The 27,804-nt window shown below is 44.4% G+C and overlaps 7 protein-coding genes across 16 annotated transcripts; 4 read left to right on the top strand and 3 right to left on the bottom strand.

The window, feature by feature from the left end:
• Nucleotides 1–129: 129 nt before the first annotated feature.
• On the bottom strand, nt 130–9,049 carry LOC108021662 (trichohyalin). 3 transcript variants are annotated; one of them, XM_017090476.4, is made up of 7 exons: nt 8,889–9,049; nt 8,369–8,814; nt 3,129–3,260; nt 2,593–3,008; nt 2,463–2,535; nt 647–1,942; nt 130–573 (listed from the first exon to the last, which is right to left on the bottom strand). In XM_017090476.4, exons 2-7 carry the CDS (start codon nt 8,810–8,812, stop codon nt 445–447), a joined length of 2,490 nt encoding a protein of 829 aa, XP_016945965.3. In that variant the 5' UTR covers nt 8,813–8,814; nt 8,889–9,049; the 3' UTR covers nt 130–444. The 3 variants fall into 3 exon arrangements, with proteins under 3 accessions (XP_016945965.3, XP_036672011.3, XP_016945966.4); XM_036816116.3 differs by lacking the exons at nt 8,369–8,814; nt 8,889–9,049 and adding an exon at nt 5,693–5,711; XM_017090477.4 differs by lacking the exons at nt 8,369–8,814; nt 8,889–9,049 and adding an exon at nt 3,398–3,613.
• A 438-nt stretch (nt 9,050–9,487) lies between these two features.
• Nucleotides 9,488–12,109, top strand: LOC108007900 (dynein intermediate chain 3, ciliary). 2 transcript variants are annotated; one of them, XM_017071672.4, is made up of 3 exons: nt 9,488–9,543; nt 9,600–11,601; nt 11,662–12,109. In XM_017071672.4, the coding sequence occupies exons 2-3, from the start codon at nt 10,054–10,056 to the stop codon at nt 12,001–12,003; spliced, it is 1,890 nt and encodes a 629-aa protein (XP_016927161.3). In that variant the 5' UTR covers nt 9,488–9,543; nt 9,600–10,053; the 3' UTR covers nt 12,004–12,109. The 2 variants fall into 2 exon arrangements, with proteins under 2 accessions (XP_016927161.3, XP_070850491.1); XM_070994390.1 differs by lacking the exon at nt 9,488–9,543 and having other exon boundaries at nt 9,600–9,678; nt 9,734–11,601.
• Nucleotides 12,110–12,641: 532 nt separating this feature from the next.
• LOC108012012 (membrane-associated progesterone receptor component 1) lies at nt 12,642–13,223 on the top strand. Its single transcript, XM_017077290.4, has one exon. The coding sequence runs from the start codon at nt 12,642–12,644 to the stop codon at nt 13,221–13,223; it is 582 nt and encodes a 193-aa protein (XP_016932779.3).
• Nucleotides 13,224–13,772: 549 nt separating this feature from the next.
• Nucleotides 13,773–14,691, top strand: RpL24 (ribosomal protein L24). Its single transcript, XM_017088957.4, has 3 exons — nt 13,773–13,789; nt 13,905–13,980; nt 14,042–14,691. Exons 1-3 carry the CDS (start codon nt 13,785–13,787, stop codon nt 14,426–14,428), a joined length of 468 nt encoding a protein of 155 aa, XP_016944446.1. The 5' UTR covers nt 13,773–13,784; the 3' UTR covers nt 14,429–14,691.
• Nucleotides 14,088–21,391, bottom strand: LOC108020587 (general transcription factor 3C polypeptide 1). Its single transcript, XM_017088940.4, has 7 exons — nt 21,233–21,391; nt 20,621–21,173; nt 19,796–20,531; nt 18,711–19,730; nt 17,630–18,628; nt 16,199–17,559; nt 14,088–16,135 (listed from the first exon to the last, which is right to left on the bottom strand). The coding sequence occupies exons 1-7, from the start codon at nt 21,315–21,317 to the stop codon at nt 15,181–15,183; spliced, it is 5,709 nt and encodes a 1,902-aa protein (XP_016944429.3). The 5' UTR covers nt 21,318–21,391; the 3' UTR covers nt 14,088–15,180.
• A 215-nt stretch (nt 21,392–21,606) lies between these two features.
• On the top strand, nt 21,607–23,094 carry Ing5 (inhibitor of growth protein 5). Of its 2 annotated transcripts, none has more exons than XM_017072063.4 (5): nt 21,607–21,757; nt 21,821–22,177; nt 22,243–22,403; nt 22,677–22,835; nt 22,899–23,094. In XM_017072063.4, exons 1-5 carry the CDS (start codon nt 21,721–21,723, stop codon nt 22,998–23,000), a joined length of 816 nt encoding a protein of 271 aa, XP_016927552.3. In that variant the 5' UTR covers nt 21,607–21,720; the 3' UTR covers nt 23,001–23,094. The 2 variants fall into 2 exon arrangements, with proteins under 2 accessions (XP_016927552.3, XP_016927544.3); XM_017072055.4 differs by having other exon boundaries at nt 22,243–22,445.
• Nucleotides 23,095–23,420: 326 nt separating this feature from the next.
• On the bottom strand, nt 23,421–27,309 carry loqs (double-stranded RNA-binding domain-containing protein loquacious). 6 transcript variants are annotated; one of them, XM_017090064.4, is made up of 5 exons: nt 27,150–27,309; nt 26,272–27,034; nt 25,917–26,202; nt 24,731–24,868; nt 23,421–24,157 (listed from the first exon to the last, which is right to left on the bottom strand). In XM_017090064.4, exons 2-5 carry the CDS (start codon nt 26,988–26,990, stop codon nt 23,909–23,911), a joined length of 1,392 nt encoding a protein of 463 aa, XP_016945553.3. In that variant the 5' UTR covers nt 26,991–27,034; nt 27,150–27,309; the 3' UTR covers nt 23,421–23,908. The 6 variants fall into 6 exon arrangements, with proteins under 6 accessions (XP_016945553.3, XP_036669259.3, XP_036669262.3 ...); XM_036813364.3 differs by having other exon boundaries at nt 23,421–24,154; XM_036813367.3 differs by lacking the exon at nt 24,731–24,868.
• Between the last annotated feature and the right edge of the window lie 495 nt (nt 27,310–27,804).

The following is a 27,804-nucleotide window of genomic DNA, read 5'->3' as shown; positions in this document are numbered from 1 at the left end:
TAAGTGTTATTAAGGGTAATCTTCTAGGATACCATTGCAAATCTGTTTACTTTTATAGACAAGATCAATCAGTTATAATAATATTTAGCTTTTTATATATGTTTACAGAACCAAAAGAAACAACGTAGATAGTTTAGGCAAGTTTGTCTTTAATGGTGATCTTTTAATTAACACATTCGTAGTTAATAAATTTCCGTAAAAAAGAACAATAAACGTTAACAAACTGTATGTCTTATGTATTAAAGTCGCTGAATGATACAGCCGAAGCACTTGGAATCAGCTCACTATAAAGCTATAACTACATGAGTTGTTTACAAAATGAAATTCGAGTGGCAAATGTTTTAGAATGTGAAGACATCAAAAAGAATTAAATTCGTTTTGCTCGGATAAAAAGAGAAGTCAACCCAATAATTTTTGTTTTAAAAAAAACTGGTTAACTTATTCTTAATAGTCTTCCGAATCAACTTCATCATCAAAGAATCGCGCCGCTTGCAACTGTTTTCTTATGGCTCCCACTTGGGTTAAGATTTTAGGCGATGATGTGGAAACGGTGAACTTTTGCACGGCAGGCACCTGAATACAATACAAAAATGGTAAGAATGTTGTTTAATTGACCTTATAATATTATACGTTTAAATCTACATACCTCCCAGCGCTTTTTTAGATTGTCGATCTTGCAATGGCCATTTTCAGCCAAGGGTGCACCCGTCTCCTGTCGCGTCATTTTGGGCATCTCGCGAAGCAGAGGCATTGAGAGATTGTGGCCAGCCGCCTCCCTGAGCACAACATCCCTTCTGGCCAACGACTGAGGCGTCGTTTGAGTGCCCCGATGACGAGACTCGCTCTTGCTCCGCTGCAACTCCATCTGCTGCAACTTCTGGCGCTGTTTGGTGGCCAAATCGCCGTAATTCTTGAGATAGCGGGACAACCGCTGATCCGTTTGACGACGCAGTCGCTCCACAGCCTGCTCATCGGCGCTATCTACCTCGAGACTGGTGTTGGCACTCCCCGAGGTCGTTGCCAGCTGTTCGAGGACAGACGGCTTTACGGGCGTAGCCTTATAATCGGCATGGAATACCGAGTTGCGCGCTATGTTAACGGAGTATGGAGGCGACACATCGGATAGACCGGCCGTGGAATCTTTAGCTGGTGGTACAGAATAGTTCATTTCCAAGACTTGAAAGGCGTCGTTTGAAGGCGGCTCCCTGGTGGTTTCCTTGTCATTAACATGCGTGCGTTCCGTGTCCCTGCCGCAGGCAACCTCCTCCAGGCAAAACGAGCACAGATTGCGGCGACAGTTCATGCAGACATTCCGCTCCCGCTGGCACGCCCGGCAGACATCGCTTTTGGCCAGGCACTGGGTGCACATGGCATACAGGCGCTCACATTTGTGGCACACCAGGGCGTAGCTGCTCTGGCAGTTATGGTAAGGTTCCTCCTCCCGATCTTCATCCCGGTCCTCTTTCTCCTCCTTTCCCTCCTCTGAATCTTCTTCACGTTTTTCTCCATTTTCTCCATTCCGTTTGGGCTCCTTTTGCTTAAGTTTTACAGCCAATTTCCGCTGGCATCGCAGACAGCAGCTCTCGTAGTTCTTGAGGGGCTCATCGCAGAGCGGACAAATTTTATCGCAGAGATGGAAGCACTCGCGCTCGATCTTGGCCATTTGGGGCACCTCAAAGTCCAGCTCAACTGCAGGCGGCAAGGGCTGACCACGTCTGTACTCGTGATGGGCCGAGTTGCTGAAGTATTTGTACACCCGGTTGGCGTTGCTTTCTGTGCTGATATTATTACTGGCGTTGTAGCTTTTGCCTTTTATGCGCGAGGTCCTGGGCGTGTCGGCTAGATTGTTGGTCTCCTTGGATTGCAGCAACTGGGCATCCTGTTCCAGCTTGGCCAACAACTGTTCGCGCATCAAACGGTTCTGTTCCGAGTCGAAGCGAGCCTGTCGGGAAAGTGAACGATAGTAAGAGAAAAACAATTACGAAAACAAAGCTAGAGCGCAATTAAGTAACATTACATGTGGACTAACAAAATCAGAGGGCGTAATACTGCTATCAATTACAATTCATTTTCCGTGTCGAGTCATTTATTTTCGGGCCAAAAGGTTGGGAATCTAAGGGTAACACCAATCAATGACAATTACGTTTAATCGAATTTTCGGATATGTAATTGCAGTCTTTTTATATAAATAAACTCAAGGTACTGCGGAAGGCTAGTTAACCATGAAATCATATAAATCATATAATCATTTTGCATTTACATTCTTTTAGATTTGGGATTATCTGATTTATAGTTAAATGAAATCTGTTCTAAATTTAATAATAAATATATAAACTCTCGATTAAGTACAAAATTATTGAACTATTAATTATTGAATGCCTATGGAAAATGCCTTGAAAAAACTATATCCTTATCCAAATTACTTTCACAGTGTGCTTAAATTTTATGAAAGGATCCCCTACCCTTTCAGCTCGCAGACGCTCCTTTTCCAACTGCTCTTCCAGCTGTATTGTCTTCAATTGTGCCTCCAGTCGCCTGTTGGTAAATATTGCTTCGTTAGATGCAAAAATATATATTCATCTAATGGATTACCTTGTTAATGCCTCCTCCTGACGGCGCTCTTTTTCCCTTATCAATTCTATGGAGCGACGTTTCTCATCGATTTGCTGCATTAAATCCCGCTGGTAGTCCTTTTTTCGAGCTGTTTCCAGCTCGGCACTCCGCAGATTTCGCTCCATAATACCATCCCCTGTTACAATATTGGAGAGCTCCACATGTCCCAGATCGTGCAGGAGTTTTTGACGCGTTGTGCCGGGCCGAATCTTGGGCGGCACATAGTTGGGATTACTATTTACAATTAACTCTAAGTCAGTCTTATCCGTTGTGCTGTGGTTCGAGGTGCTGGTGCTAGATTGGCTGGAACGGTTTTGGGCCGGAACCGCAGAGGGTTGGGATGTCTTCCTCACTTGTCCCTGTCGCGGATGCTTAGTGACCGGCGGATGGAGCATCTGCAAGAGTATACGTACAAATGAAACATTTATTGCAATCTCGTAAATCTTACAATGCTTAGCGTTAAGAATGTTCGCACATAATCAAAACATTTTTTATGGTAATATAGAAACGCTCACCTGGTGCTTGAGAAAGTTCTGCTGGTTCTCGCGCTGTCGCTCACGCAAATAATTCTGCCGCTTCTGATTTTCATTGTTAAAGCCGGGAAAGTACGAATAAAATGTGTCCGTAACCCATTGCTCCATATCATCCTGCGTGCGAGAGAGAAAACGAATGTTAGTGGCTGGTCGTTCTAACTTGTGAGTGGTTCCTTGAGGGGGGTAAGTATATAGTTCTTATCGGGCCCTTTCTTTTTCTAATTCCCCACGTTTCGTTCGGCGACACTAACCACCAGCAAGAAGCTTGTATACATTTTTATATGTGGCGAGGGCCACAAATGACTCCGGCTCCGTTCTTCGTCTGGTTTTTGGGTCAGCAGCACCAGCACTTCAGCAGGAGCTGCTCCAGCGAACACTCCACAATGCCTACTGCCATTTTTGCACATAATTTTTATGCCGTTGACGGCGCAAATCGCGTGCACCGATGGCATCAACAAAATTATATATAATCCAAACAACAAACTGGTGACAAGGGGTCGACTTAGCTAATACCTAGCCCTATACTCCACTAATTTCTCTGTGTTTGTATTTTAACAACAGCATGCCTAAACAATCGGAGTGACTTAATAGGTATTGCCGTACAAATATTTGTAAGACACATTACGTTCGATTCTTATAGCTCTTTGACTTTTCTAAAGTACATTTTTTTAATATTCTAATTGATTTTTGAAGGAACGACGACCTATTTCAATCTATTACAACGAAATTCTGAAGTAAATCCTCTTTATTCTTTATCATCCTTAAGCCACACATGCCTATTTCCTTGAAGGGTAACAAAAATAATAACATAAAGGATGAGACGCTTCGTAAAACGACTGGAGGTGCCTTCAGCACTCGGCTGAGTCGTTTTTCCACGCCACTTTATCAACAAGGCCCAGCTGTTTCAGCCTTCTGGTGTTCCTCCAGTCGAAAGGGAACCTGCACTTCAATTTATTAGCTGCATGCATTACGCTTCACTCGCTATTAGCCCTGATGATGTGCGCCTTAATTAAAGTACGTTTTAACGTTTTCATCATTTCAGGTGAGTGCCTGAATAGACCGGGGATATCCGAGAAACGTTTCTGCTGTGCATAATTAAGAGCAATTTAAGCATGTGATAGTTAATAGGTGGCAAAGCCAAACGCTTGCAATGAAAGGTGAAAAGCCATAGCTATCCAGTAATTCAGGTCAAGGAAACTATCAAAATGAAGACTGCAAATCAGTGGAATAAGTGGCAAGGAGGGATTTGAATTATGGGGTCACGTAGTTCATCTCAGGTGAGGGAAAAGGTGCCCAGTCTGGGTTCCGTTTTTTCCTGTGCTATTAACCAAAGCCAAGAGTCTTAAAACAGTGGGAAGCAATCCACAATTAACATAGTAAATCTTTAATAAATACTTTTAAATAAAATTTATCTTGCAATGTAGTCTATAGGACTTCGTTTATTAAAACCAACTTTCTCAAAATTTTAGTTTTTTTATATTTATAGTAACCTATTTTAAAGTTGAGAAACCCACTGTGGTTCAGTGGCTTTAACGACTCTGTTTACTACGCCCATTCATCCGATTTGATTGCGTGTCGCTTCGAAATTGGGTTAACTAAGTGCCAGCTAGTTTGTGTACGAAAAGTGCGAAAACTAATGAAAATGCGAGTGAAAGCTGAGCGGAATTGGATGCCTTTGTTGTCGCCACGCATCGCTGGAAGTTCAAGGGCAGTCAAAGGAATTTAAAGTGAGGGCGATGGACCTGTGTTGAAAGTACAAGTGTTATTAGTGCTTCGACAGTCAGACGACCTCAATTTACCCTAAACAACGTCATAGCGATTAGTCCGGCCATCCTTAACAAGCACTTTAATTACCAGTTGTCTGCCCACGGCCTTGTGCAGGTCATGACTTTCATTCACATTACATTTGTAAAACTCTATTCGAGTTCGAGTTTCCGTGTTAAGTTTTAGTTTTAATAGCTAGCGATGTATGTGCATTATATACACAAAAATAGCATGTGACCAAAATATATAGGTGAAGAGTTTTATAAAATATACCCGACAAACAGTTTTTAAATTTTCAGTAAAGAAAGTAGCTTCAATGTCCATTATCATTAGTAATTTATGGGAACCATCGCAGGGCGGAGCTGACAGATGGGCGTGCCCGGCACATGTGGATTGTGCACTTTCACACCAATAGTCATTAACTAAGAAAGTGAGTCGACAAAACGAATAGTCCATTCACATTATTAAGGAAGTATTCAAAGATTTTAATTCAAAATGTGGTTTTACTGTAAATTAAACGGAATGGTTTCCTTGATAAATTAAATTAAATTACGGCTGGACAATTGATTGATTGATAATTATTTTTAAATTTCCTTGGGGTGAACTGATCCATGTCAATTCGGGTATTTTTAGAAAACGTTCAATATTTGGTTTACGTCACTTTGATTTTTGGGTCAACTTGTGGCGCCTGCCGGCTTGCGAAATCAAGTCAATTAGTCGGCCTATTTCATCGCGTTCCGTTCGTTGATTTTGATTTGCCGGCAATCAGGGGCACGCCTCACCTCATAAAGGTACACTTTGTGGGTATATAGAGAACCGAATGGGTACTTCGTAATTTCAAGTTCAGGCCAACAATAGCAAACGCAACAAACGAGCTTCGAATTACAACTGAGAGCGATGCCAGCAAATTCATTAAGCGAATGGCTCGTTTACAGTGCCGGAATGGTTGGTAACTGGAGCACGGAATCGACTTACTACAGTGGAAAACAGCAGCAAATACAAACGGGCCATGCAACATTGATAGCGGAAGGAAACGGGGCCACACTCAAAACGCAACAAAACACGGACACGTCAAAAGAAATAATGTGAATAATTAAAGTTCCAAACTAATTTGGCTGTTCTCTAATCCACACACACACGGGGAAAGGTGCCAGCTAATAGGCTATGCAACAAATCGGAAGGGTGCGGTGGACTGACCATTGCCTACTAGCCCTGCGAGAACTCAGAGCTTATAAATAATGTAAATTGAAAAGTGAAAACGGGAAACGCAGTCAGGTAATCCAAAGGTGCGTTGACTGTCTATAACTTGTCTAATTGTAAATGCAGCGCACATGTATAATTACTAGCTCTCCCGCCGCTTTTGTCCGCGTTTAAGAATCAGTTCTTAAAAGTGGTAGGAAAGATTATTAATACTATTTTGTCTCCATAAAATTATATATATATATATATAGACAATCGAAATAGTTTAAAAATTTAAAATTTTGTTTTAATTCCGGGTATTTTACACTAAATAAACTCTTTACTCCGTTGCCTTTTTACCCCATTTCACCAATTGGCTTTGCTTCTTTGGAATGTTACCCATTTGTCACCTTGTCAGTTCCCCTGTGATAATTTTTTGCTTGTTAGCAAATCGTCGTTACTAAAACGATTATATTTGAAAAGTCGTGAGTTACGTATATATTTTTTTTCTTTTGTTTCAAACATTTTGAATGCACTTTGCAGCCAAATATATATGTTTAAAAATAAAAATTAATTTTTACGTTCTAAGAATAATATTTCCTTATGTTTTTAAAATGGAAAATGCTTGTTAAATACACACATTTTCCGTTTGTACACACCCACAAATACACACTCGGAAATTAGGTGGCAAAGCCAACAGCAAGAATGATTCGATTAAACTCAATAATTCGATTTAAAGATTCAATTCGATGATTCGATTCCATGATTCGACTCTATGATTCAATTCAAAAATTCGACTCTATGATTTGACTCAATGATTCGACTCTACAATTCGATTCAATGATTCGACTCTATGATTGGACTCTATGATTCGATTCAATGATTCGACTCTATGATTCGATTTAAAGACTCGACTCTATATTTCGACTCTTCGATTTGATTCAATGATTCGACTCTACAATTCGACTTTATGGTTCGACTCTATGATTCGATTCAATTATTCGATTCTATGATTCGACTCTACGATTCTATTCAATAATACGAATCTATGATTCGACTCTATGATTCGACTCTATGATTCGACTCTATGATACAACTTTGTGATTCGATTCAATGATTCTACTCTATGATTCGATTCTGTGATTCGATTATATGATTCGAATCTCTGATTCAACTCTATGATTTGATTTTGTCTCGATCCTATGATTCGATTCAATTTGATTCAATGATTCAATTCTAAGATTCGGTTCCATGACTCGGGGCGCCCTATGAAATATTAAGTACTAATTTGGTTGCTTTAGCTGTTACGGCTTCGGCTGTGGGCGTATCCCCTTAATTATCGTTCTGTCAAAGTATAGATCTTTAGAGAGACGCTTATATAATTTCTCAAGTTGCAAAAGCATATAATTTTAAGTACTCTTATGTGCGATAAAAACAGTAGATGTCTTTATTGCATTAAAGGTATTTAAACATACTTAACTAATAAACCTAATTTAACTTTTTTTTTTGAAGGAAAATAATTATGTACTAAGCACTGTGAGCAACTAAGGCTTTTGATATCTGTGAAACTAACCGAATACCACACAGCAAGTTAGAGTTAAGAACACTGTGAAATCTTATGTGCAACTGATGTAGATTCCGAAAAAATTTTGGAAGTGCTTAAAAATATATGGGTAGCGCAACGAGGCGTAGAGAAGCCAATTTCGCTCAAATATGCCATAAATATGGACAGTCGCCTGGCAAATTGGCAATGCGATGCGGTAAGAAGCACCAGTGAAGCGCAACGCACATTTTAGAGCTCGATCTCTAAATCGGATTCACTGGATGTGCACAAAAAAAAGCATGCCAATATTAACGTTCCGGTTAATAATTATTATTGGTAAATTGAAAACTGTAATACCTATAAGATATGATAACAAAAGTGTTATCTAAAATATCAGCACTTGTTGATGCATTTTAAATTTAGTTTAAATAAATAAAGCTTTACTAAAATTTTACAAGGTTTACCTACATTTGGAAACATTGTTTTTAAGACAAATTTTTGGGTTTCCTACATATTAAACCAAAATGTTCATAGTATATGGTACAAAGAACTTATAAGAAAATGTAAAAAGATGTATAATTTTATACCGAAGTAGATTTTAGATGTAGCTAACAAGGCTTAAATTTAAAAGCAGAACAATGAATTTGTGTATAGGTAATAGGTATAGTGCTGTATTGCTGGTGCAACTATCTAATTTATCATTTTATCATATAGATTTTTCTTTAAGTGCACTTACCGACCGACGGATTGGTAAACGGTTCTCACTGAGCGGTCGCTCGTTCTCCAAACTGCGCCGCACCGACGCATCTGGCGACTTGTACTGGCGAGCACTGCCGACGAGCAGCTGGCGCTGATTCGCGAATTCCTTGGTGGATTTCGAGGGGTTGGGAGGCACCACCTCCTCCGGAAGCTCCGCCTTCCCCTCCCCCTCCCCCTCCCCCACCAGTTGCAAGTCCAAGTGAAGTTCTTCGTTTTGGACGCCGGTTGCCAAGGAAGACGATTGTGTGGCGGGTTCATTGGACTCCGTGGACTCCTTAAACTCCTTGGCCCTGCGACATTGCACTTTGAAGTCAGGGGATTTTGCTAGCAAGGCGGCGGGGCAAGGATTTTGGGTGGCCAGGCGCTGGCGATCCTTTTGTAGTTGCTGGCGTTCCAGGGAAAGGAACTGTTGCAGGTCCATCTCTGGAACACAAGGAATACGTATGAAAACACTCCACTTACATATATGAGCTAGTTGGATGCATCACGAAACATACCACATTGCAAGCTGCTCCAATTCGTTTTTGGACATTCAATGCCAGCGCAACCAGGCTTGTTCTACAATTTGCGCACTATTTAATTGAATAAATCAAGCGTCGCTTTCGAAATAGTTGAATGTTTTCCGCGGAGTTTTGTGTGACCGCATCTTGACTACCTGTTACTTCTCGCACCGCGCGCACTAACGCGAGAAGCTACACCAATAAATGGTCACCCTTGTGCAGAAATGTTAGGATTTGAGAAACCGGAAACTGTTATCTCACTGTAAACTACAAATTTAAGGTTGGAAGTTAAGATTAATTTTAACTGAGGACTAAATTTAACATAACGAGAAAATAAGTTACCAATTAATAATTTATAATGTATTCAGTTTAGATCTTCTTTAAAGATAAAACATTTGTAGCCTTTGCTGGAATTTTCTAAGAATTAGTAGTAGTAATAATTTAATTTTAACGTTAAAGTATTGAACTATTAAAAAAAATGTAATGTATAGTTTTTGGAATACTTTTTGTTATTTATGAAAAATAAGGAAATGAGAAATTTGAGAAAGTTAAACGGCTATTCCTAGACAAATCAGTCAAATATATGTTTATAAATTAAGTCAATCAAATAAATACATAAGTTAGTTTCACGCTCAGATCAAATACATTAACGGTAAACTTACGAAATTTCGGCTTTACTTTTTTATATTCATTACTCTTTATTCGTAGGATAAAAAGAGCCCGATTTTTTTCCTTTGGACACTGTATTATTTTTGGTTTAATCCTTTTTTTTTAGGAAATTTGATTCGTGAGTTTTCCCTTGCTATTCTTTTTAAAAAAAGTTTTTTTAACTGCCCTTGCAGTTCTATCTTGTTTTACCATTTTCAATATTAAGATTTATACTTAAGAAGACGAATATAATCAAGCTGGGAGACCCAACATTTTTGAACAACGTAGTTAAAAGGAAAAATTTCTGGGACTTTCAGCTCCATAATCGAGTTTTTCGTTGGAAACCATACCTTAACAGTTTACTTTCCTGTGACGTTACTCAAATCAAACCAGAAATCAGCATACATTTTCAGTCAGATTTCTATCGGTTCGGTATAAAGACTTCTTCAAAACAAGGAAACATATATATATATTTTTGGAAAACTCTCAATTAAGTCAACCCAAATCTATCGCGATGGGCACTTTGGGCAACCAGTTCATCCTGTCGCGGGAGCGTCGTCGCTTCGGGCGGCAGTGCCTCTTCACGGACCGCAACGAGATGCTCCTGAGTGTGAATCCCAGTGGACGCCTGCGCCTAAAGTACATCCTGCGCAATCCGATCCACGAGAAGACGCAGCTGAGCGAGCAGTACGCCGTGTCTTCGGTTCTGACCCACAATGTGAGCCTGGACTCGCACGGAATGAATCACTTCGAGGGCGGCTGGAACGTGAAGGAGGTGAACGTCATGGACGAGGAGTCCACTATGCGCTATCGCAAGAAGGTCGAGCGTGATGACACCTGGGGCGTCGAGGTTAATAAGCTAATGCATGACGTGATGCAGATCAGTTCGGCCAACAATGCGGTCAACATCTATGAGGACTTCTTTGTGGACCTGCCCGAGGATCTGGGTCGCGGTATTAGCATGAAGATTGCGGCCAGGTGTACACACGTCTTCCATGATCTGTGGATTCCACCGCGCCAGCTGGTGATGTGCGAATGGCTGAACAATGATCCCAATCAGTTCTTTCTGACCTTCTCCAACCGGAAGAGCCTGGAGCCGGATTACACAAAACAACTGAACACTCTGCCGGACTTTGGCAACGATAATCCCCACGGATTCTACGTCTGGGACCTGGACGACGCCACTCGCCCTCTGGCCCATTTCGATTGCCAGAGGGTCCTGCTGATCGCCAAGGTGTGCGTAAGGGATGAGAGCTACATGGTGGGTGGCTTCCAGGAGGGCCAAGTGGGCTTCTGGCAAACGGACAGCATGGGCGGTCCCAAGAGTATTTGCCCTTTGGAGGCGTGTCACCGCGAAGCCACATCGGCCCTCTGCTGGGTGCACTCTAAACTAAACACAGAGTTCTATTCGGGTTCTCTGGACGGGTCCGTCAAATACTGGGACACCCGGGATCTGCTGATGCCAGTGAATGAGGTGCTGGCCGAACCTTATCCCCAGCAAGTCCAGAACCGCCAGGATTCCCATGGTGTGACTGTCCTCGAATTCGAGTACACCATCCCGGTGCGCTACATCTTCTGCACCGACATGGGCTGCGTGTTCGTCGGGAATCGCAAGGGACTCACTCCGCAGGAGACCATCGTGGGCGTCTATCAACTCTTCTCCGGCCCCATCCGCAGTGTGATGCGCAATCCGTTCTTCGTGAAGAACTTCCTCCTGGTGGGCGATTGGCGAGTGCGCATCTGGTCGGAGGAGGTGAAGGGCTGCCCCAGCACCTTCTACTTCCGTCGACCCAACCAGGTGATCAGTGGTGCCTGGAGCACCGGTCGTTGCTCATTATTCTGCATCGGCGACGACAAGTGCAACCTGGAGTTTTGGGACCTCCTCATGACCCACTCTCGCCCAATTCTGACCATCAAAATGAAGCACGTCGTCACCCATTTGGTCTTCAAGCCGGATGGGTCGATGCTCGCCGTGAGCATGGCCAACGGGGATTGCGTGATGCTCCGTATGGAAGAGGGCATGCGAAGTGCCACGGTGAAGGAGAAGTCCCTGATGATGTCGGTAAGTACTGGGCTCCTAAGCGGAAATGGAAAACATATCTTCTGATTGTTACTTTCACAGATGTTTGAGCGGGAGATATCGCGCTGCAAGCTTTTGGAGGCCCGCGAGGAGGAGATGAAGCTGAAGAAGCGTCTGACCACCATTTTTGAGGAGGAGGAACGCAAGTCCAAGGAGAAGCTGGAGGCCAAAAAGAAGAAGGCCCAGGCGAAGAAGGAACAAGAGCCCAAGGCGGAGGACGAGGCCACCATTTTCCTCAGGATGATCGAGAACGATCCGGAATTCAGCAAGGCTATTTTGGACTTCAACGAAAGCATCGAAATCGTCGCCGCCAAGCGATCTAAGCGTGTTTTCGCCATGGAACACACCGTTTTCGAAACGTATCATCCAAACGTTACAGGCTAACGAGGGTATACTCTTGTGTAACCCATTGTATTTTAGCTAGCAATTTCGTAACACATTATGTATTGTTAGTACATGCACTTTAATAAACGCAATGAGAAGCAAATTACTTCAAGACTTAGTTTTTATTAAATGGTTAATTTAAAACCATTTCTTTCTTTCAGTTAAAGTTAAATTGTTAAATCGAATCGAATTAATAGAGAGCATACTCAAACCAGATTTTACCGTTGATATTCTGGCTACAAAAGGTGTATTTTAAACAGTGTAGAATCTACACTGTAGATTCACATTTTATACGCTTAGAATTAGATATTTTTAATAAATTGTGATACATTTTATTAATTTCATTAAGTTTTTACTTTTTCCCCAAATGCGCTTATAAGAAATAGCCGAATCTATCTAAAACACCGCTTATTCCTTGTATTTTACCTAGGTGGAATGCAGTATTATCTTTTCCAACTCTGATTTTAACTTTTATCACATCGAATAATATAAAGCAGGCTACGACTAAACGTCAAACCATAATTCATTAATCCGAATCCAGTCAACACAAGTCAATTTACTTGGGAGCACTCGGGGAAACTTGAATACAGTTTTAATCGTTTTCTTGTTCAATCCAGACCAGGTTTCAAGACTTCAGGATGGCTGGCAGTTCCAAGGCTATGGATCAGAGCACCAACTGGTACTCCAGCTTCTACAATTCCATCAAGCAGACGCCCATAAATTTTGCCATGGTGATTGTATCGACCATAGTGTTCTTCAAGGTCGCCCGACTTACCCGGCGTCGTTGTCAAAATCGTGGAAAGAAACAGAAAGTGGATGCGGGGCTTCCACCTCTACGGAAGGACTTCACGGTTTGCGAACTTAGCGAATACGACGGATTCCGGGAAGATGGCCGCATCCTAGTGGCCATAAACTTCAATGTCTACGATGTATCGCGTGCCGTACACTATTACGGACCAGACGGCGTTTATCCAACCTATGCCGGACGGGACATATCACGGAACTTGATACATTTTTCTGTTGACTTGAATAATAGCAAGAAATTTGATGATCTAAGCGACCTATCGATCAGCCAAATGAACACCTTGAGGGAGTGGGATCAGCAGTACAAGGAAAAGTACCCACTTGTTGGCAAACTTCTGCGCCCAGGAGAACGCCCATCATACTATACCGATGAGGAGGATTTGGAGTCGGAGCCTGAGGTTCAGCAAATGGAATGAAGAGGATGACCGTTTCATTTGCTAACAAATAAAACTCAATCCTATGACGCCAATCATCATATTGGCCTAGAATCTCTTGATTGGTATTATGTTTAAAATGAGAAACAATGTGATGTTCATTTTTGTTTGTTTGCTTGTTTTAATTTGTTTTTGATTAAGTTTATTGTTCCTTAGAACTTGAAAGTTTTTTTCATTTGACACCAGATAACATTTTTTTATTCGAGTCTATCCTTTTTTTATTTGAACATTATTAATTTTTTGGTTTGAGAATTCCCTCACCAATTTTATTTTCTTTCGTATAATTATTTATTTTTTCCGAGCAATGATTTCCACTTAGTTTATCCAATTTTTTTTTAATATAAATATTTATGTTTAGGAATCCCCCCACTAGTTTCATTTTTTGACATTAGTGCGCTTAACAGTCCGCAGTTAACAGCACGACACGGCACGTGGCGGTATTTATTAGGTCCATTTGTGCGACCGCGGCAGCCACACTAATTTGGCCCCGCTTTTCGTTTCCACTTCCGTTTTCTTTTCTTTTCGTGTTTCTACGCCAGCAAGATGAAGTATGAAATTGAAAAACGCCCAAAGACATGGTTAATTGTGTTATTTGGCATTTGCTAACCATAATTTGGCAACAGTAAACAGTGCCCCTGCTAATGAGAGTGTTTTTATTTGCAGAATTGGCTTGTGCGCATTCAGCGGGTACAAAATCTACCCCGGCCATGGCAAGACCATGGTTAAGGTCGATGGCAAGGTAAGTGACCACCAACCAGGAGATACCGCAGCGGAATAATAAACTACGGATACCCTTTTAGTCCTTCACCTTCCTGGACAAGAAGTGCGAGCGCTCCTACCTGATGAAGCGCAATCCCCGCAAGGTTACGTGGACCGTGCTCTACCGTCGCAAGCACCGCAAGGGTATCGAGGAGGAGGCCTCCAAGAAGCGCACCCGCCGCACCCAGAAGTTCCAGCGCGCCATCGTCGGTGCCTCGCTGGCCGAGATCTTGGCCAAGCGTAACATGAAGCCGGAGGTGCGCAAGGCGCAGCGCGACCAGGCCATCAAGGTGGCCAAGGAGCAGAAGCGTGCCACCAAGGCCGCCAAGAAGGCTGCCGCCCCCGCGCCCGCCAAGAAGACCGCCCCCAAGCAGAAGGCCCAAAAGGTCACCCAGAAGGCCGCCCCCCGCGTCGGAGGCAAGCGGTAAACACCTCTTCTCGCCGGTAGTGATGTGCTAAAGTTAATCCAGGATTTAAGAAACCACAAGTGAATGGAAAATTAAACAAACGCCGCGAATGCGAATTCGTGGTGACCAAAAAAACCTGTCGCGTGTTTTAATCCCATGAAGCTTGGCTTATGGAGTGGAAAGAAATGTGTTTATGAATCAGCCATTTAATGATTAAACCTATAACTTCTGGATCAGACGCAAGCATATTAAACTTTCAAAATATTTATTTTGCTTGAAAATAATTGGATTGTTATTGTACAGCTATGGGCTTTTGTAATCGGAGGCAAATTATTTACTCTCTAGCGTATGAGTACTAGTTAAGCCTGCACTTTTAGATTTGCTCTTTATTTCATTTTTTGCAATAAGTTTAAAAGCTTATAATGCTTTTTTTAATATAACTATAACAGAATCAAGTTTTTTGGATGCAAAAATACTAGTTAACATATTAGCCCACAACTAAAGATCATCTTTTTGAAAACTATAACTAATTTTGTAATTTTTTACTGAAATCGGTGTTAAAGTATAAAAAAGAGACTATAGTTAAAGATTAATTGATCATTTTTTGGTAAACCATTGATTATTTATATAAAACAGTATATGGTCAACGCAAAATCAAGCAGAGGTTTACAAAACTAGTAATCATTAAAGTCTAAATTACAAATTAAGATACGTCCTAACATAAAGGCAGGCTTAATCTACTCTTAATTGGACGAAATATCTTAGAACGAACCCTAAATAAATTCTGTGCTGTATTTCTTGAGGCCAATAAAGTTGGTGAGTCGTCCGATAGCGTTGCCATGCACTTGAACGTAGGTCTGCATCGGATCGTAGAGCTCCGTGACAGGCTGCTCATCGCCGTCTTCGTCATCTTCTAGCAGAGATTCCACGTGCACTTTATGCGGCCGCATCTCCATGAGTTGTAGGCAGCCGAGATCGTGCAGGAGCTCTAGCAGGAACATGATATCCACTGGCACCATGTGCGTGAACCGCAGGAACAAGTTGTGCACAGTGCAGCCGACTCGAGATATGCACTCGCTGAGAACGGCGCCCAGCCAGCGGTCGAGGACGCGTCGGTTAAGAGAGGCATTTACTCGAATCCACGGCTGCGGCCGCATGGCAATCGCATCCCGTGAGGCCTCTAGCGCAGCGTTAGAAACCCCAGCGGCGGGCTCCTTTTGTTTAATCCTCTTAGGACGCTTTGCTGAAGATCCTCCCGCCTCGTCGCTCTCACTCCCAGTACTCTGCTGCTCCACGAGTTTGACTTTCTTCTCGGGAACCAAGCTGGCCATTTCCTGGGCCTCTAGTTTGCGCTTGTGACCAACGACGGCTAGCAGATTTCCGGGAGCTGCCGCCACCAAGGGCTGCACTTTCTCACGCTCCAATCTCTTTATGTGGAAAGTGTGCACCACCCAGTTCCGGATGTGGTTTTTGTGAACGTACATGATACTAACTATGCCCACTTGTTTGATGAGATTGTGGTCGGCAAGAAGGTGCAAAGTTTCCAAGAGGAAGTCGCCCAAGGGAAAGATCCTACGCAACTCCAAGCCCTTTACGCCGAGAGAATGCTGTTCAATATGATTGAGTATGTCCTCCATGTGGCGAATGGCGCGTGCGTCGAATCCCCTCTCATGGAGTTTTGGCCGAAGGGTATCAAAGGTATTCTCCGTATACTGCCAGTAGGTAGTCCTGTAAAATAAAGAAACGCAGTGGATAAATATGCAAATTCAGAAGTCGGCTATTAAGACTTACTTGAGCACCTTGTCTAGGACCGAATTCCGTAGGCTGTCAATTGCCTGTTTGCTTTCCGGCTGTTCCACGACCTTCATGCCAATGGTGGGCAAATGGACCACGAACACATCCTGAGCCCGGGCACGTTCTTCTTTGTTCAAGGCCGGTTCGTACTCCTGAACGCGATCCGTTTCCCAGGCATGGGGCTCGTCGTCAAGTAGTTCGGCACAAATAGACCTCCAGTCCGTGAGCTTGTGAAGAGTTCGTTCTGCCAGCTGCTTTCCCAGATCCTTAACCTCCATCGCCTGTTGACTTCGCCGCCAGTACGCCTCCAGTTGCTGGGCAAACGGTAGCAGATTTGAGGTGGTCACTGTGAATGGCGTGCCCGCTGGATGAGATTCCAAATGGAACTGCTGCGAGGGCAGGGCATCGGCCACCAATTGGCGCAGAATGGGACGCTGCTCGTGGGCTATTCGCTCCACAGCATTCAGATAGTTGCCGCTACGCATGATGCAGTTGGCGAATGGGCAGTCGCCCTGCTCCAAACGCGCCTGACTTATAGTGATGGCCTCACCCAGGGCGTCCAATGCACAGAAGAAGTGCATGCCTCGCAACTGCAGTTTGGAGAGCTGGTTGTATGCACTGGTCGGAAGTCGGAAGCTCAGGTTAGCGGGATGGAAGCGCAACCGCGACGCCTGGCGTGCACTGCACTCGCCCTCCAACCGCTTAGAGTACTCGGTCTGAGGAGCGTTGTCAAAGATACAGCTATAGTGATCCAGAATGCGATCCGAGTGACAGCCACTCTGTCTGCCCATGGTGGAGGTGTCTACAGTCAGGATATTTGCCGGCAGCTGGAGCGAAAGGAGTAGCCGGTTTTCCGTCAGCCACTCACCCATCACGAGGAGTTGGGCAAAGTGCGGTGATGTTAAATGCTGTTCCTGGTCCGTCCGCAACTTCTGATCCAAAGCAAAGTAGCTGTCGTAGAGGACGTGCGTCAGCTTGGTGTAGGTCAGGCGGTACTTGTACTTTGAGCTGAGCAAATGGCCAGGTCCTGTGATTTGGCGGCTGGCCGCCGACTGGATGTTGCGTCGTTTTACGGCCACCACCAGCGAGTCCGCCCGCGCCTTGTTAAAAGCAGAGTTTAGCACTTCCTCGGAGAAGTGTTTGTAGATCTCGAACGTCTGCAGGTTAAGCAGAGTCTTGTCCTTGGCACAGCAGATGTTGCTGTGCAGAACTCCGTGGGCCACGGCCACCTGAAGATCCTCTTCCGTAACTGGGTCCTGAAAAAGCAGCTGTTGCTGCTCGTGGGCTGACCGACACTGTTGGTTGGCAAAGGCGTCCAAGGAGTCTGGTAGTAAGAACTGCCGACTGACAGAACCTTGCTGAAGGGAAAATAGATTTATAGATTACATAAAAAGCAGTTTATATTGGGTATATATGGTTTAAACTCACGGATTTCGCAATCATCCTATGAAGTTTGGCCATCATGAGGGCAAAGTGAGTCATCAGTGCCCCTTGGAAATCAGCCTTGTTGGGATAGTCCCGCTTTAGCTGGCTTAGGAAACGATCGTTGTACACCGAGGTGAACTGGGGCTGTGTCTGCATCGCGTATATCCAACTGGGCACGTCCGGAATGTCGCGCTTCATCTTCACCATGAACTGCACACGGCGGACGCAGGCCTGAGTTGTCTTGTTGCAGATGCCCAGCCAACGGCGTATCAAGTCACGACAGACGACGGCCAAATCGCATAGGGCTAAGGTAACCGTCGGTGCGTCTATGAACATATAGACGGCCCGGCCCATCTTGAGAAGGCGATCCTCCTCTGGGGCCCATTTAACGCGCAGAGTGCGCATATTTCGCAGGGCATCCCGATCGATGTCGTCTCGGGGACCGGACTTCTTAACAGTCTTTCCGGTAGACAGCTCACGGGCTTTGCGTACCCCCACCCGGGGACCAATCTTCAGGCGCGAAATCACTGCCCGTTTCCGGACTGGCCTCTTGGCCTTTTCTCTCGCCGCATTCATTTTTCCTCCATTCTGGCGCTGCACCCACGACCAGTGACGGAACTGGTGGGCAAATAAATGTGAGCTCAATCCGGCGGCTCCCAGATGATCGCCAGGAACCGTTCCGTTATCCAGCTCAACAGCCTGCTGAAAGCCCACGGTGGGCTGGAAGACCACGACCTTTAGACGCGCCGGCAGCTTTCTCTGCGTGCTTAATGATTTACGGTATCCCAGCTTCGTATAGATGCAGATGTGCTGCAGCTTGGCCCAGTAGTTGGCTAGTTGCTCTACATTCGAGAACTCAAAGTTGAGCTGTGTGTACGAGCGATCGGCGCTCACCTGCATGTAATTGTGCTCAGTGCTGGACGTGGTGTCCAATAGGCGAGTGCGCTGGTTAAGGTATACCCAGCGGTGCAAAGAGTCGCGACCCAGCTTCTGCTCGCTAACCTAGAAGAGATTACATTTGAATTTCAGTAAAGATTGATTAAATGGGACATAAGAGTAGATGAAAGTAAGGAAATTTCCTCACCTGGATAAGACCCATGTTGTTCAGTAAGCGCAGAGTTCCCACGTAAAGCGTTTGCAACTTCAGTCGTGGCACAATGGACTCCAACCTGAGCTGGGAAAGCAGGTAGTGCTGGCGGATGGGATGCTGAAGCTGCACACGTAACTCGTCATTGGACTCGCGTTCTATGCGACAGATGCGCAGAAATAGCGAGAGCGGCATTCGGTCCATGGCGTCCATGAAGTAGAGCCAACCAGATGGCTTGTCCTCGTAACGCGGCAACGGCGGTATAAAGGTGCGCCATCCTATCTCCTCGGTATAGGGCTGAACTTTGTACTCCTCCGCCTGCCACTCCTCAAAGAACTGGCGTGGTTGCAATGCCGGTTCCGATTTTTGCCACTGCTGCACAAGTTCAGCGGTCATAGCAAGAGGCTTCTGATCCAGCGGCAACTCATGATGAAGATAGTAGAGGAACTCGTGCAACGTCCTGGCCAGCAGTAGTTTGGGCGCCTGAGTCTTGAACACCACACTTGAGCGCTCCGCCATCACTTTTCGACGAGCGAGTACCTCTTTGCGCTCCTTGGGAGGCATCTGTGATGGCCGCCTTATGCGCTCCTCGGTGATTAGATGGTAGTTGCTTTTAAGCTTGAGGATCTCGCGTTTCATAACCGCGTGGTCAAGCCCGATCTTTGGGTGCGTGGCAAAGCGGTAGACGCGAACTCGCTGATTGTAGTGAAGGGTGATCTCGAACACGTTTAAAATATGATCCTCCACCATAGGAAGCAGCATGCGCATTAAAGAGCGGCGACAGAGGACGTCCTTGAACCCTGCCTGGCGTTCTGTCTCCTGGACGGTCCTTAGCATTCGCGGCAGCGGCACCAGACAGTTCTGGTCGATCTGGCGCACAATCATTTTCTGGCGGTTAAGTAGACGCTGTGTCTGGTTGCCCAATCTGGTCTTTTTGATTTTGAACGCTACGGGTCGAGCATTCGTTACGATCTCGGGCATGTCCTTCAGCAACACATCAGTGCTTTCGATAATATTCTAAGGACGAAAGATTGAATGTATAAAAACTCGTGATTTAATAGTAATATTTGAATTTTACTTACCGGCTCATCCTTACACTTGATCTCCAGCTCCTTTTTCTTGACCTCGTCTTCCTTTGCGCGGTCTCCTAAGTGCTGTACGGCCACGAAGCGGAACTGCCGACTCTTTCCCACCTGTTCCGAGTACTCCTGGACCATTCCATTTTTCTTTACTCGCTTGATGAAATGACGCATTGTTGTCGCGTTAATACCCGTGTAGTGGCACAATTCGGTGCTATTAAGGCCACGCTTGCCGAATCTCGCCACGGCGCGTAGAACCTCCTCCTCCGGAGGCATATCTAGGTAGCAGTGGCCGAAATCCAAGAACTCGGACGCCGGACTCTCCTCGGTTTCCTCGGTTTTGTACAGATCCTTGAGCTGCATGTCTGGATTACGCAGTTGTATCACGGTCACCTTGCGTGTGGTCGACTTGGACTGCTTTCCCGACTTGGTCAGCGGCGGCACCGGCCGCTCTACTTGCGTGGTCTCAAAGAACTTGCGAAAGGCGTGCGTCACCAGTAGCTTCTTGGTCTTGAAATTGGTTGGGCGGCCCAGCAACTCGGTTATTTCGGTCACGGGTATATGGCGGTTGCTGGACCGCGTTATCGCAAGATATAGCTTCTCGAGGTTCTCCTGTGAGTGGTTCTTGTAGATCCGGTAAAAGCGCGGCAGCATCAGCAGCGAAGAGGCCAAAAAGCGCCCCTTATTGATTTCATTATAGTTCTGGGCGATGATTAACTGCAGGTTAATCAACTTATTTCTGAAAATAATGTTTTCATTCAATTAAATCAGAATGTTAGTTACATATATGTATGTATAGTATAAAACTAAGTCTAAGCTGCAACTCACTTGATGTAGAAGAGGATTCCAGTGTCCTTGCTGTAGTTCATCAGCGACCAAGGACCTCCGGTTGTGTGTCCGCTGTAACGCGACCGCCCGATGGCCTCCAGGAAGATGTAGTTGGGTAGCGGCAGGTTCTTGGGCATCATGAGGTGATCGGGGGTGAGTGCCGACTCCCGAAGTTCCTGCGAGGCCACCACCACGAGCCTGCCAGCCCACTGTTCGGTGGCTTGATCGGCATTCAGAGTCTGCAGTTCGCTAGAGGGGATTGGCTTGCGGGTCTTGAAGTCGTTGCAGTTGCCCTTGATGTCGCCCTCGTGCACGTAGGCGGGCGGAAACAGCATGAAGGGACACTGCTCCGGTACCACAGGCAATCCCAGCTGCTCGTCCATGTCGTTCAAACGATCATAGTAGGGCATCGTAGGTCGCTCCGCCGGCAGTTCAAAGAACTCGATCTTGTGGGGCGGAGAGCGGAGCAGCAAGGTCCACGCCTGCTGCCGAATGCGATCGGGCAGCGGAGATGGAGCAAACTCCAGGCGCCTGGCCAGCAGGACCCAGAGATCTGATGAGAATATGGGGATTACTAGGGATTGCAGCGCAAAAGGCAGGGGAATCACTTACAGGGCAGTGTTACCCCCTCCAGGCCTTCGAGGGCCACCTCATCGTAGATGGCGTTGATCCAGGATCCTCCCGAACTGGCGCTCATTCTTAAAAAGTTGGACTAACTCTAGTAATTGCGATCAAAACAAATTACTGAGATTTGTAGGGTTGCCAACCACTGCAAAGTTGGTATACGCATTCAAAACATCTGTTGCTGACTCGTTAATATAATTTTTAAATATTAATAATAGTTTATTAAAAAATTACCATAGATTAAATAAGCAGATCTGAAGAGGAAATTCTCTAAAACAAGACCTATTTTGACTTTTTGAATTGCATGTTGCTAGAGTTGCCAACGATAGTAAAGTTATCGATGACTATCAGGAGAGCACGTTGTCATCTCTAGACTCCCACGCACCAAAAAAACAGCTGTTGTTAATCGTAAATAGACGCTGGTTTCGGCTTCTGTGCTCTAAATTGCTTATTAAAACCTATTATTTAGCCACAAAATGTCCTCTGCTATATACTTGGAGAACTATCTGGACGGTATAACCTTAGTTGCACCTGGGACTCACTTGGAAACTTATAATATTTACAATTCCCAAACAGGATTGGAGAGTCTGCCCACCGAGCTGGAGCGAAACTTTAAGCTGATGCGAAAACTGGACGACCGCGCACAAACTGCCATGAAAAGCATCGACAGCCATGCCAAGGACTTTATGCGAAAGCTGGGCGAGAACGGGGCCATGAGCGACGAGGAGAGGAAGGAGCGCCAGGAAGACATAAAGGCGTTGTTCGGAAAGGCCAAGGAATACAGTGACGACAAGGTGCAGCTGGCCATCCAAACATACGAACTGGTGGACAAGCAGATCCGGCGACTAGACAACGATCTGGCCCGCTTCGAGGGCGAGATCCAGGAGAAGGCTTCCTCAACACGCGCCAAGTCCGAAGAAGTGGTGGCCAAGAGTATGATTCGACTTCGGTATCTTTCTTTCCACAAGGTAACCCCCATATTTGACTCCTTCTTCCAGAGGGCCGCAAAAAGACCAAGGACAGCAAGACGACGGGCAAAAAGAAAAAGTCCGCCTCCTCGGACGAGGACACTGGGCGTGGCAACAACCAGACTAACGCCAATTCCAGCCTCAATTCGAGCAGCAATGCCGGACAAGGTACCAAAAAGAAAAAGTCCAAGGTAAATCAAGAAAAAGAAACTCGCAAGGGGGGCGCACAAAAGGTAAACCATCCACATTCTCATCTATACATTGTTAGAATCTTAGTTTGTTTACTATATTCCAGTTTTTGGTTGTCCCGATATAGAATTTCTTTTTAGATTTGTAGCTTACCCCCATAGAAATCCTGCATTGTCCATTGTCTTCACGCTGTCGTTTGCATTTTCACTTTTGTTACTGCATGCCTCTACCATTCAAAACCCATTTTTCACACCTTTTATTATCACTCAACGTAGAAAACCGTCGAAGTGGATGACTCGGAAAAGGAATCGTGCCACACGGCCGCCACGCATCCCAGCGATGTCATGGACATGCCCGTCGATCCCAATGAGCCAACGTATTGCCTGTGCCACCAAGTGTCCTATGGCGAGATGATTGGCTGCGACAATCCCGACGTGAGTATCCGTTTTCTATACATTCGGTCGACAGTAGTAATGGCTTTTCCAACTACTTTTCAGTGTCCCATCGAGTGGTTCCACTTTGCCTGCGTTGGCCTCACCACAAAGCCAAAAGGAAAGTGGTTCTGCCCCAAGTGTACGCAGGACCGAAAGAAGAAATAGACGCAATTCCCTCTTTAATAGTTTAGAATAAACCTAGATTAAGAACTAAAATATTAATATGAATAAAGCTTCGGCTTGTCAATAATGTCACTAATTTATACTTTTATTTAAATACCATGACGCGGTTCGTAATCAAGTAGCGTGTAAAAAAATATTTTTGTACTTTAACAATTTTCCAACAATCCTTGGATTTAGAAATCCAAATATTTCTAATATTTCATTTTTGATTAACGAACTTTGTGTTTGTTTGATCAATGGAAGATCTGCTGCTAGATCTGCTCCATTTCCATGCACTTTTAATTTTTCCGAGGCTCCATGTTTTTTTCTTCGTTTTGATGCGATTTAAAAACCGTGTTTCCCAACACTGAAAGCTGTAAGAACTAGAGATAACCCCCCTATTAAATAAAAAGTCAATGCAAGTAGCGATTACTGAAATACCGAATATATTCATAAGCCTTATCACCTCCGCAGACCAACCACGTACATATTTTAAGCCTAGTTAGCTAGTTTCACTGTTTTTTTTTTGGTTTTTATGTGGCCTTTAGAGTTTTAGACAATTTCAAAGCGACTAATACAAAGGTTTCACAGAAACCGTCGACGGTTTTGGAAACCAACCAACCAAAACCGTTTCAGTGACACCCCTGATAGATTCCAATATAGATTACACACTTGTATATGCAAGTGTACATACGTTGTTAGGTGTACATATATGAACATTTACATATATAGTGAACAAAGTCAACTGTCTAATCGAAGGAATCGGTTAAAGAAAACAAAAACTTAATATCGCCATTACTTTGAGCCAAAACTGGGGGACCTTTCCAGAAAAAGCTATTCGGTTCGGGTGTTCTCGAATCCATAATCGCTTGCGCCAAATCCTCGTGGTGTGCGTTCAGATTTTGCTGCCCCTACTTCTTGGTCATGATCTTCAGATACTCGAGAGCATTCTGGGCGGCATGCCGCTGGGCATCGGCGGCCGTAGCACCGCTTCCGTGGCAAACACCCACGGGCAAAGTGGAGAGCTGAACCAGACACTGGAACTGGCCAGAGAAGGTCTTCTCCTCTATGTCCACGTAGGTTACCTCGAACTGGTTCTCGGTCGCGATCTCGCCCAGCAGCTTGATGTAGTCTATCTTGGTGCTCTTAAGGCAAGTCTTCTAGAAACGAAACATATGGAACCAAATTAGCAGTCTCAAGATAAACAGGAATACATTCGTGTCAATTATGTTGTGTTTTAAGAAACAAATTTAGATAAATTTAGAGTCGAACTTTTAAACAAGGTACTCTTAGAGGGTACTATTTTAAACAAAGTTATAGCAAAAAAATAATTAAAATTTAATTTTTAAAAAAATTTAAACCTGTACAAATCAACTATGTTTAGATAAAGTATAGAATAGTTTAGATAAAGTACATGTACCATTTCCAATAGATGAAAGCAGATATTATTTAATATTTCGTTAAGCCAAAAGATAAACATAATTTATATTAAAATCTTAATGCCATATGCTTTAAGTTTGGGATGGGAAAAGGAGATAAAGATTTAAGGCAAAAGCTGGATAGGCCTAGACCAAATTTGTGGGAAATTAAAACTGTATTTTAGAAAATTGTTTTAAGACTTGAAAGTTCGACTTTAGATTTAACTTTAAAATTTGCTATCCATTGCAAAAAGCTGAGAGGATAAACTCTAATTATTTGCAAAATATAAATGTATTGTAGTGACTGAAATTTACCTGTAACTTGAGAAGTTTTTTGCCCGTCGCATTTTTTAGGGTCTTATGGAACTGGGATACTTTGTTACTGTGCTGCGTGGTCAGTGTCGGCACAGAGATATCTTTCAATTCACCATAATAATTTTCGCTACTGCGGGGCTGTAAATAAGAGCGCAAAGTTGTTGGTTTCTTTTCTCCGTTGTATTTTGCACACAAACGAAATTTCCCACGCCAATGGTGAGTTGAAACATATCGCATGGATGTGGGATGGGTGCTTTAAGCGGTCGAGCTCTAGGACTGCTTAGTACAACTAAATCCAAGCATATATATAGATACTACCACAGATCAATAAAGAAGGAAAACAGAATATGGAACAGAAGACAACCAAATAAACCACATAAATACATAAGTCAACGAATAAAAATCAGGTTTAAGCATTTTGGTAAAAATTGTATTATTGATTTTAAATTGCTAATAATAAACACTGTAACTGAAATCAATGTAAGTTTGTACATTTTATCAGGGCTGTATTGGGACCAGGGAATCAAATCGATTTCCATTCTCCGGTACCGGTTCAGCACCGAATCGACTATTGCGCTAGGCGATCCATTTTGATTTTAAAGTTTTGGTTTCGTTTCTCTACCGGTAAGTACAGGTTAAGCAAAAAAAATTCCAAATTAGTGATGCTAATCCAAAATGTACATGGATTGAAGGGTCAAAAACGTCGCCTTCACTGCTCTACAAATTTCAGATCAAAGTTATAGAACCCTTTCAAAGGGTATAAAAAGAAAGAAATAAACAAGTTCTAATCAACTTTGGCAACGGTACAGAACTCTACATAGATTAAGGTACATAACTTTTTTAAAATTCACTAATGAATATCGTACACTTTTAGATTTCGGTTATTTTTTTAAATTGGGCGGGAGGGGTTTTTAAGGAAATTAGGGGATGTTAGACAATGTTATCATATATTTACCAAATTCCAATTTTAAAAAATCTTAAATACAAGAAAACGGTCGTAAATCAATAAAAATGTATGCTAACTAAGGCAGCCCGCAACCAATTAAATATAATCAGTCGGTTATTGGAAGCATGCGTGGAGTGTTATAAAAAGGTGTGGGGTTCTTAAATCCCTGGGTTAAATCTCAAGCAACTTAAAGTCTTCAGAGATTCGCACGTATCGATCGCTGACTTGGGTGGTACTCACTTCGCCCTCCAACTCGCCGCAGATGCTGTCGCTGATCTTGGCCGAATCGATGGGCGCATCCTGCAGCCGCATCCACATGCGGTGGGCGGCCAGGCGCTTGGCTATCTTCTTGCTCTTGCCCTTGCCCATCTCCCGGTAGTTGAGGATCGAGCAGGCGATCGTGAAAAGCCGCTCGTGGGGCAGCCCCACTTCCGTTTCCGTTTCGTACGACGGTGGTGGCCATCGCCGTTGCATGCACATCTCCTGCAGCCAGCCAATGGGATTGCCCACGATCTTGTCGCCGCCACTGCAAGAACACCACAAGGATAAAGGGATTAGGTAGCGCCTAGGCAGAGATCCCGGCAGGGCAACTCACTCTCCTCCGCCCGTGGCATTGGCGTTGCCGTCTCCTCCGCTTCCGGCGACCGTGAGCCCAGTCACCGACGGACCGGCGGAGCTGCTCGGCGATTCCGGCAGCTGCGCGCCGATCAGCTTGTCGATGAGCGCACGGGCCGCCGCATGCTTGGCCTCCTTCTTCGAGCGTCCCGCACCCATGGCCGTGAAGGGCGTGTCCTTGTCCTTGAAGGACACGCGGAACCGGAAGGTCGGCTCATGAATGGCGCCTTCGATCTGGACGAGCTCATAGCCCGGCGTAATGCCGCGCCGGCTGAGTAGCTCCTGCAGAATGCTGACGGGCGTCTTCATGGCCAATCCATTGGCATCCGTCTCGCTGACGAATTTAAGAGCCTCGTCGCTGGGCATGATTCCCCCCATCAGGCCAGCTGCTCCTGGTACTCCTGATCCGCCCGCCAAGGCGGGATCACCGATCTCCGTCAGCTGCAGCTGGCCCGGCTGAGCCACCTGGGCAATCTTCTCCTTCTTGATCTTCACGGGGCGCTGCCCCAAAGGGGCACCCTTTACCGGACTTCCGCCAGCTGGGTTGCCGTTGCCCAGGCCACCTGGGTTCTCATACTGCCGCCGCGGAGCAAATCCCGTCTGGACGGGATTCGGGGGCGCCTGCTGCTGCTGCTGTTGGATGTGAAGGCTCTGCAGCTGCTGCGGCAGGCTGTGCCCCTGGAAGTTCTCCTGGTCCATGGTGTTCCTGTTTCTTACGGTATTCGGTAGGACTCGGTGTGTATCTGCTTGGGTTTTTGGGGTAATATGTGGCTGAAAAATCGATATATCACCGCCGGGGCAGCGGACGAAATCTGGATATGTAACTCCCACTGCCGCCGATTCTCGAGGACTACTCACGGTTGATTTGCGGTTTTTAACTGTTTTTTATTTAAGTATAATTTATTAATGGCTAGTTAATAATTCATTCTTAAATAAAAAATACAGCAAAATCCAGACGCACACACGAATTGAGATGTATGTATGTATACTGGTGGTCGTGGTTGCCAGACTGTTTTGGGATTGCCTACTCATTTGAGAAACTATTGCCACCCCTAAAAAGCCAGGTTTTTGAATAAGAGTGATTCTTGTGAAAAGTTTATTTATTCTTTATGGTCTTAAAACGATTTTATATTTATATCACAAAATTACTTGAATTAAAAAAAATCGATCTAACAGAAGCGAAGTTATGGTTGTTTTATTTTGGTTTAGTTTCTTAAATTAAGAAATCGATTTGAGACCACAAAGAAAAGATTGACAGGTGTTACAAAGAATCACTCCTATAGGTGAATTCGAAAATGTCTCGCTTAGCTTCGGCTTATTTAACCCTGATACTCACCTCAATCATATAGGCAACAAAACATAAATGTTCATACAAAAATAACAGACGACAAATTTCATAAATCCAATTTTGTATAGAGATGTTCATTTCGTTGCCTTTATGATTGAGGTTAGTATTAGGCTTAAGCTACTACTATAACTGAAAAAAACAACTTTATACCGACAGTTACAATGG

The sequence above is a fragment of the Drosophila suzukii genome, chromosome 2L (assembly GCF_043229965.1).
Source record: "Drosophila suzukii chromosome 2L, CBGP_Dsuzu_IsoJpt1.0, whole genome shotgun sequence".
In the NCBI taxonomy this organism is placed as follows: domain Eukaryota; kingdom Metazoa; phylum Arthropoda; class Insecta; order Diptera; family Drosophilidae; genus Drosophila; species Drosophila suzukii.
The sequence above is the reverse complement of the archived record's forward strand: the minus strand, read 5'-3'. Positions and strand labels throughout refer to the sequence as shown.

Excerpts from the sequence above, each read along its gene's own strand:
- LOC108021662 (XM_017090476.4), bottom strand. The coding sequence starts at position 8,812 with ATGGACCTGCAACAGTTCCTTTCCCTGGAACGCCAGCAACTACAAAAG. Across the intron at positions 3,261-8,368 it reads GTTTACCAATCCGTCGGTCG|GATGATATGGAGCAATGGGT; the intron begins GTAAGTGCACTT and ends TCTCGCACGCAG. Across the intron at positions 3,009-3,128 it reads AGAACTTTCTCAAGCACCAG|ATGCTCCATCCGCCGGTCAC; the intron begins GTGAGCGTTTCT and ends ATACTCTTGCAG.
- LOC108007900 (XM_017071672.4), top strand. The coding sequence starts at position 10,054 with ATGGGCACTTTGGGCAACCAGTTCATCCTGTCGCGGGAGCGTCGTCGC. Across the intron at positions 11,602-11,661 it reads AGAAGTCCCTGATGATGTCG|ATGTTTGAGCGGGAGATATC; the intron begins GTAAGTACTGGG and ends TTACTTTCACAG.
- LOC108012012 (XM_017077290.4), top strand. The coding sequence starts at position 12,642 with ATGGCTGGCAGTTCCAAGGCTATGGATCAGAGCACCAACTGGTACTCC.
- RpL24 (XM_017088957.4), top strand. Across the intron at positions 13,981-14,041 it reads TGGTTAAGGTCGATGGCAAG|TCCTTCACCTTCCTGGACAA; the intron begins GTAAGTGACCAC and ends ATACCCTTTTAG.
- LOC108020587 (XM_017088940.4), bottom strand. The coding sequence starts at position 21,317 with ATGAGCGCCAGTTCGGGAGGATCCTGGATCAACGCCATCTACGATGAG. Across the intron at positions 19,731-19,795 it reads TCAAGTGTAAGGATGAGCCG|AATATTATCGAAAGCACTGA; the intron begins GTAAGTAAAATT and ends TTTCGTCCTTAG. Across the intron at positions 16,136-16,198 it reads GTCCTAGACAAGGTGCTCAA|GACTACCTACTGGCAGTATA; the intron begins GTAAGTCTTAAT and ends TTTATTTTACAG.
- Ing5 (XM_017072055.4), top strand. The coding sequence starts at position 21,721 with ATGTCCTCTGCTATATACTTGGAGAACTATCTGGACG. Across the intron at positions 22,446-22,676 it reads GCAAGGGGGGCGCACAAAAG|AAAACCGTCGAAGTGGATGA; the intron begins GTAAACCATCCA and ends CACTCAACGTAG. Across the intron at positions 22,836-22,898 it reads TTGGCTGCGACAATCCCGAC|TGTCCCATCGAGTGGTTCCA; the intron begins GTGAGTATCCGT and ends ACTACTTTTCAG.
- loqs (XM_017090064.4), bottom strand. The coding sequence starts at position 26,990 with ATGGACCAGGAGAACTTCCAGGGGCACAGCCTGCCGCAGCAGCTGCAG. Across the intron at positions 24,869-25,916 it reads GCGGCGAGTTGGAGGGCGAA|CCCCGCAGTAGCGAAAATTA; the intron begins GTGAGTACCACC and ends TCTTATTTACAG. Across the intron at positions 24,158-24,730 it reads AAAAACTTCTCAAGTTACAG|AAGACTTGCCTTAAGAGCAC; the intron begins GTAAATTTCAGT and ends TTTCGTTTCTAG.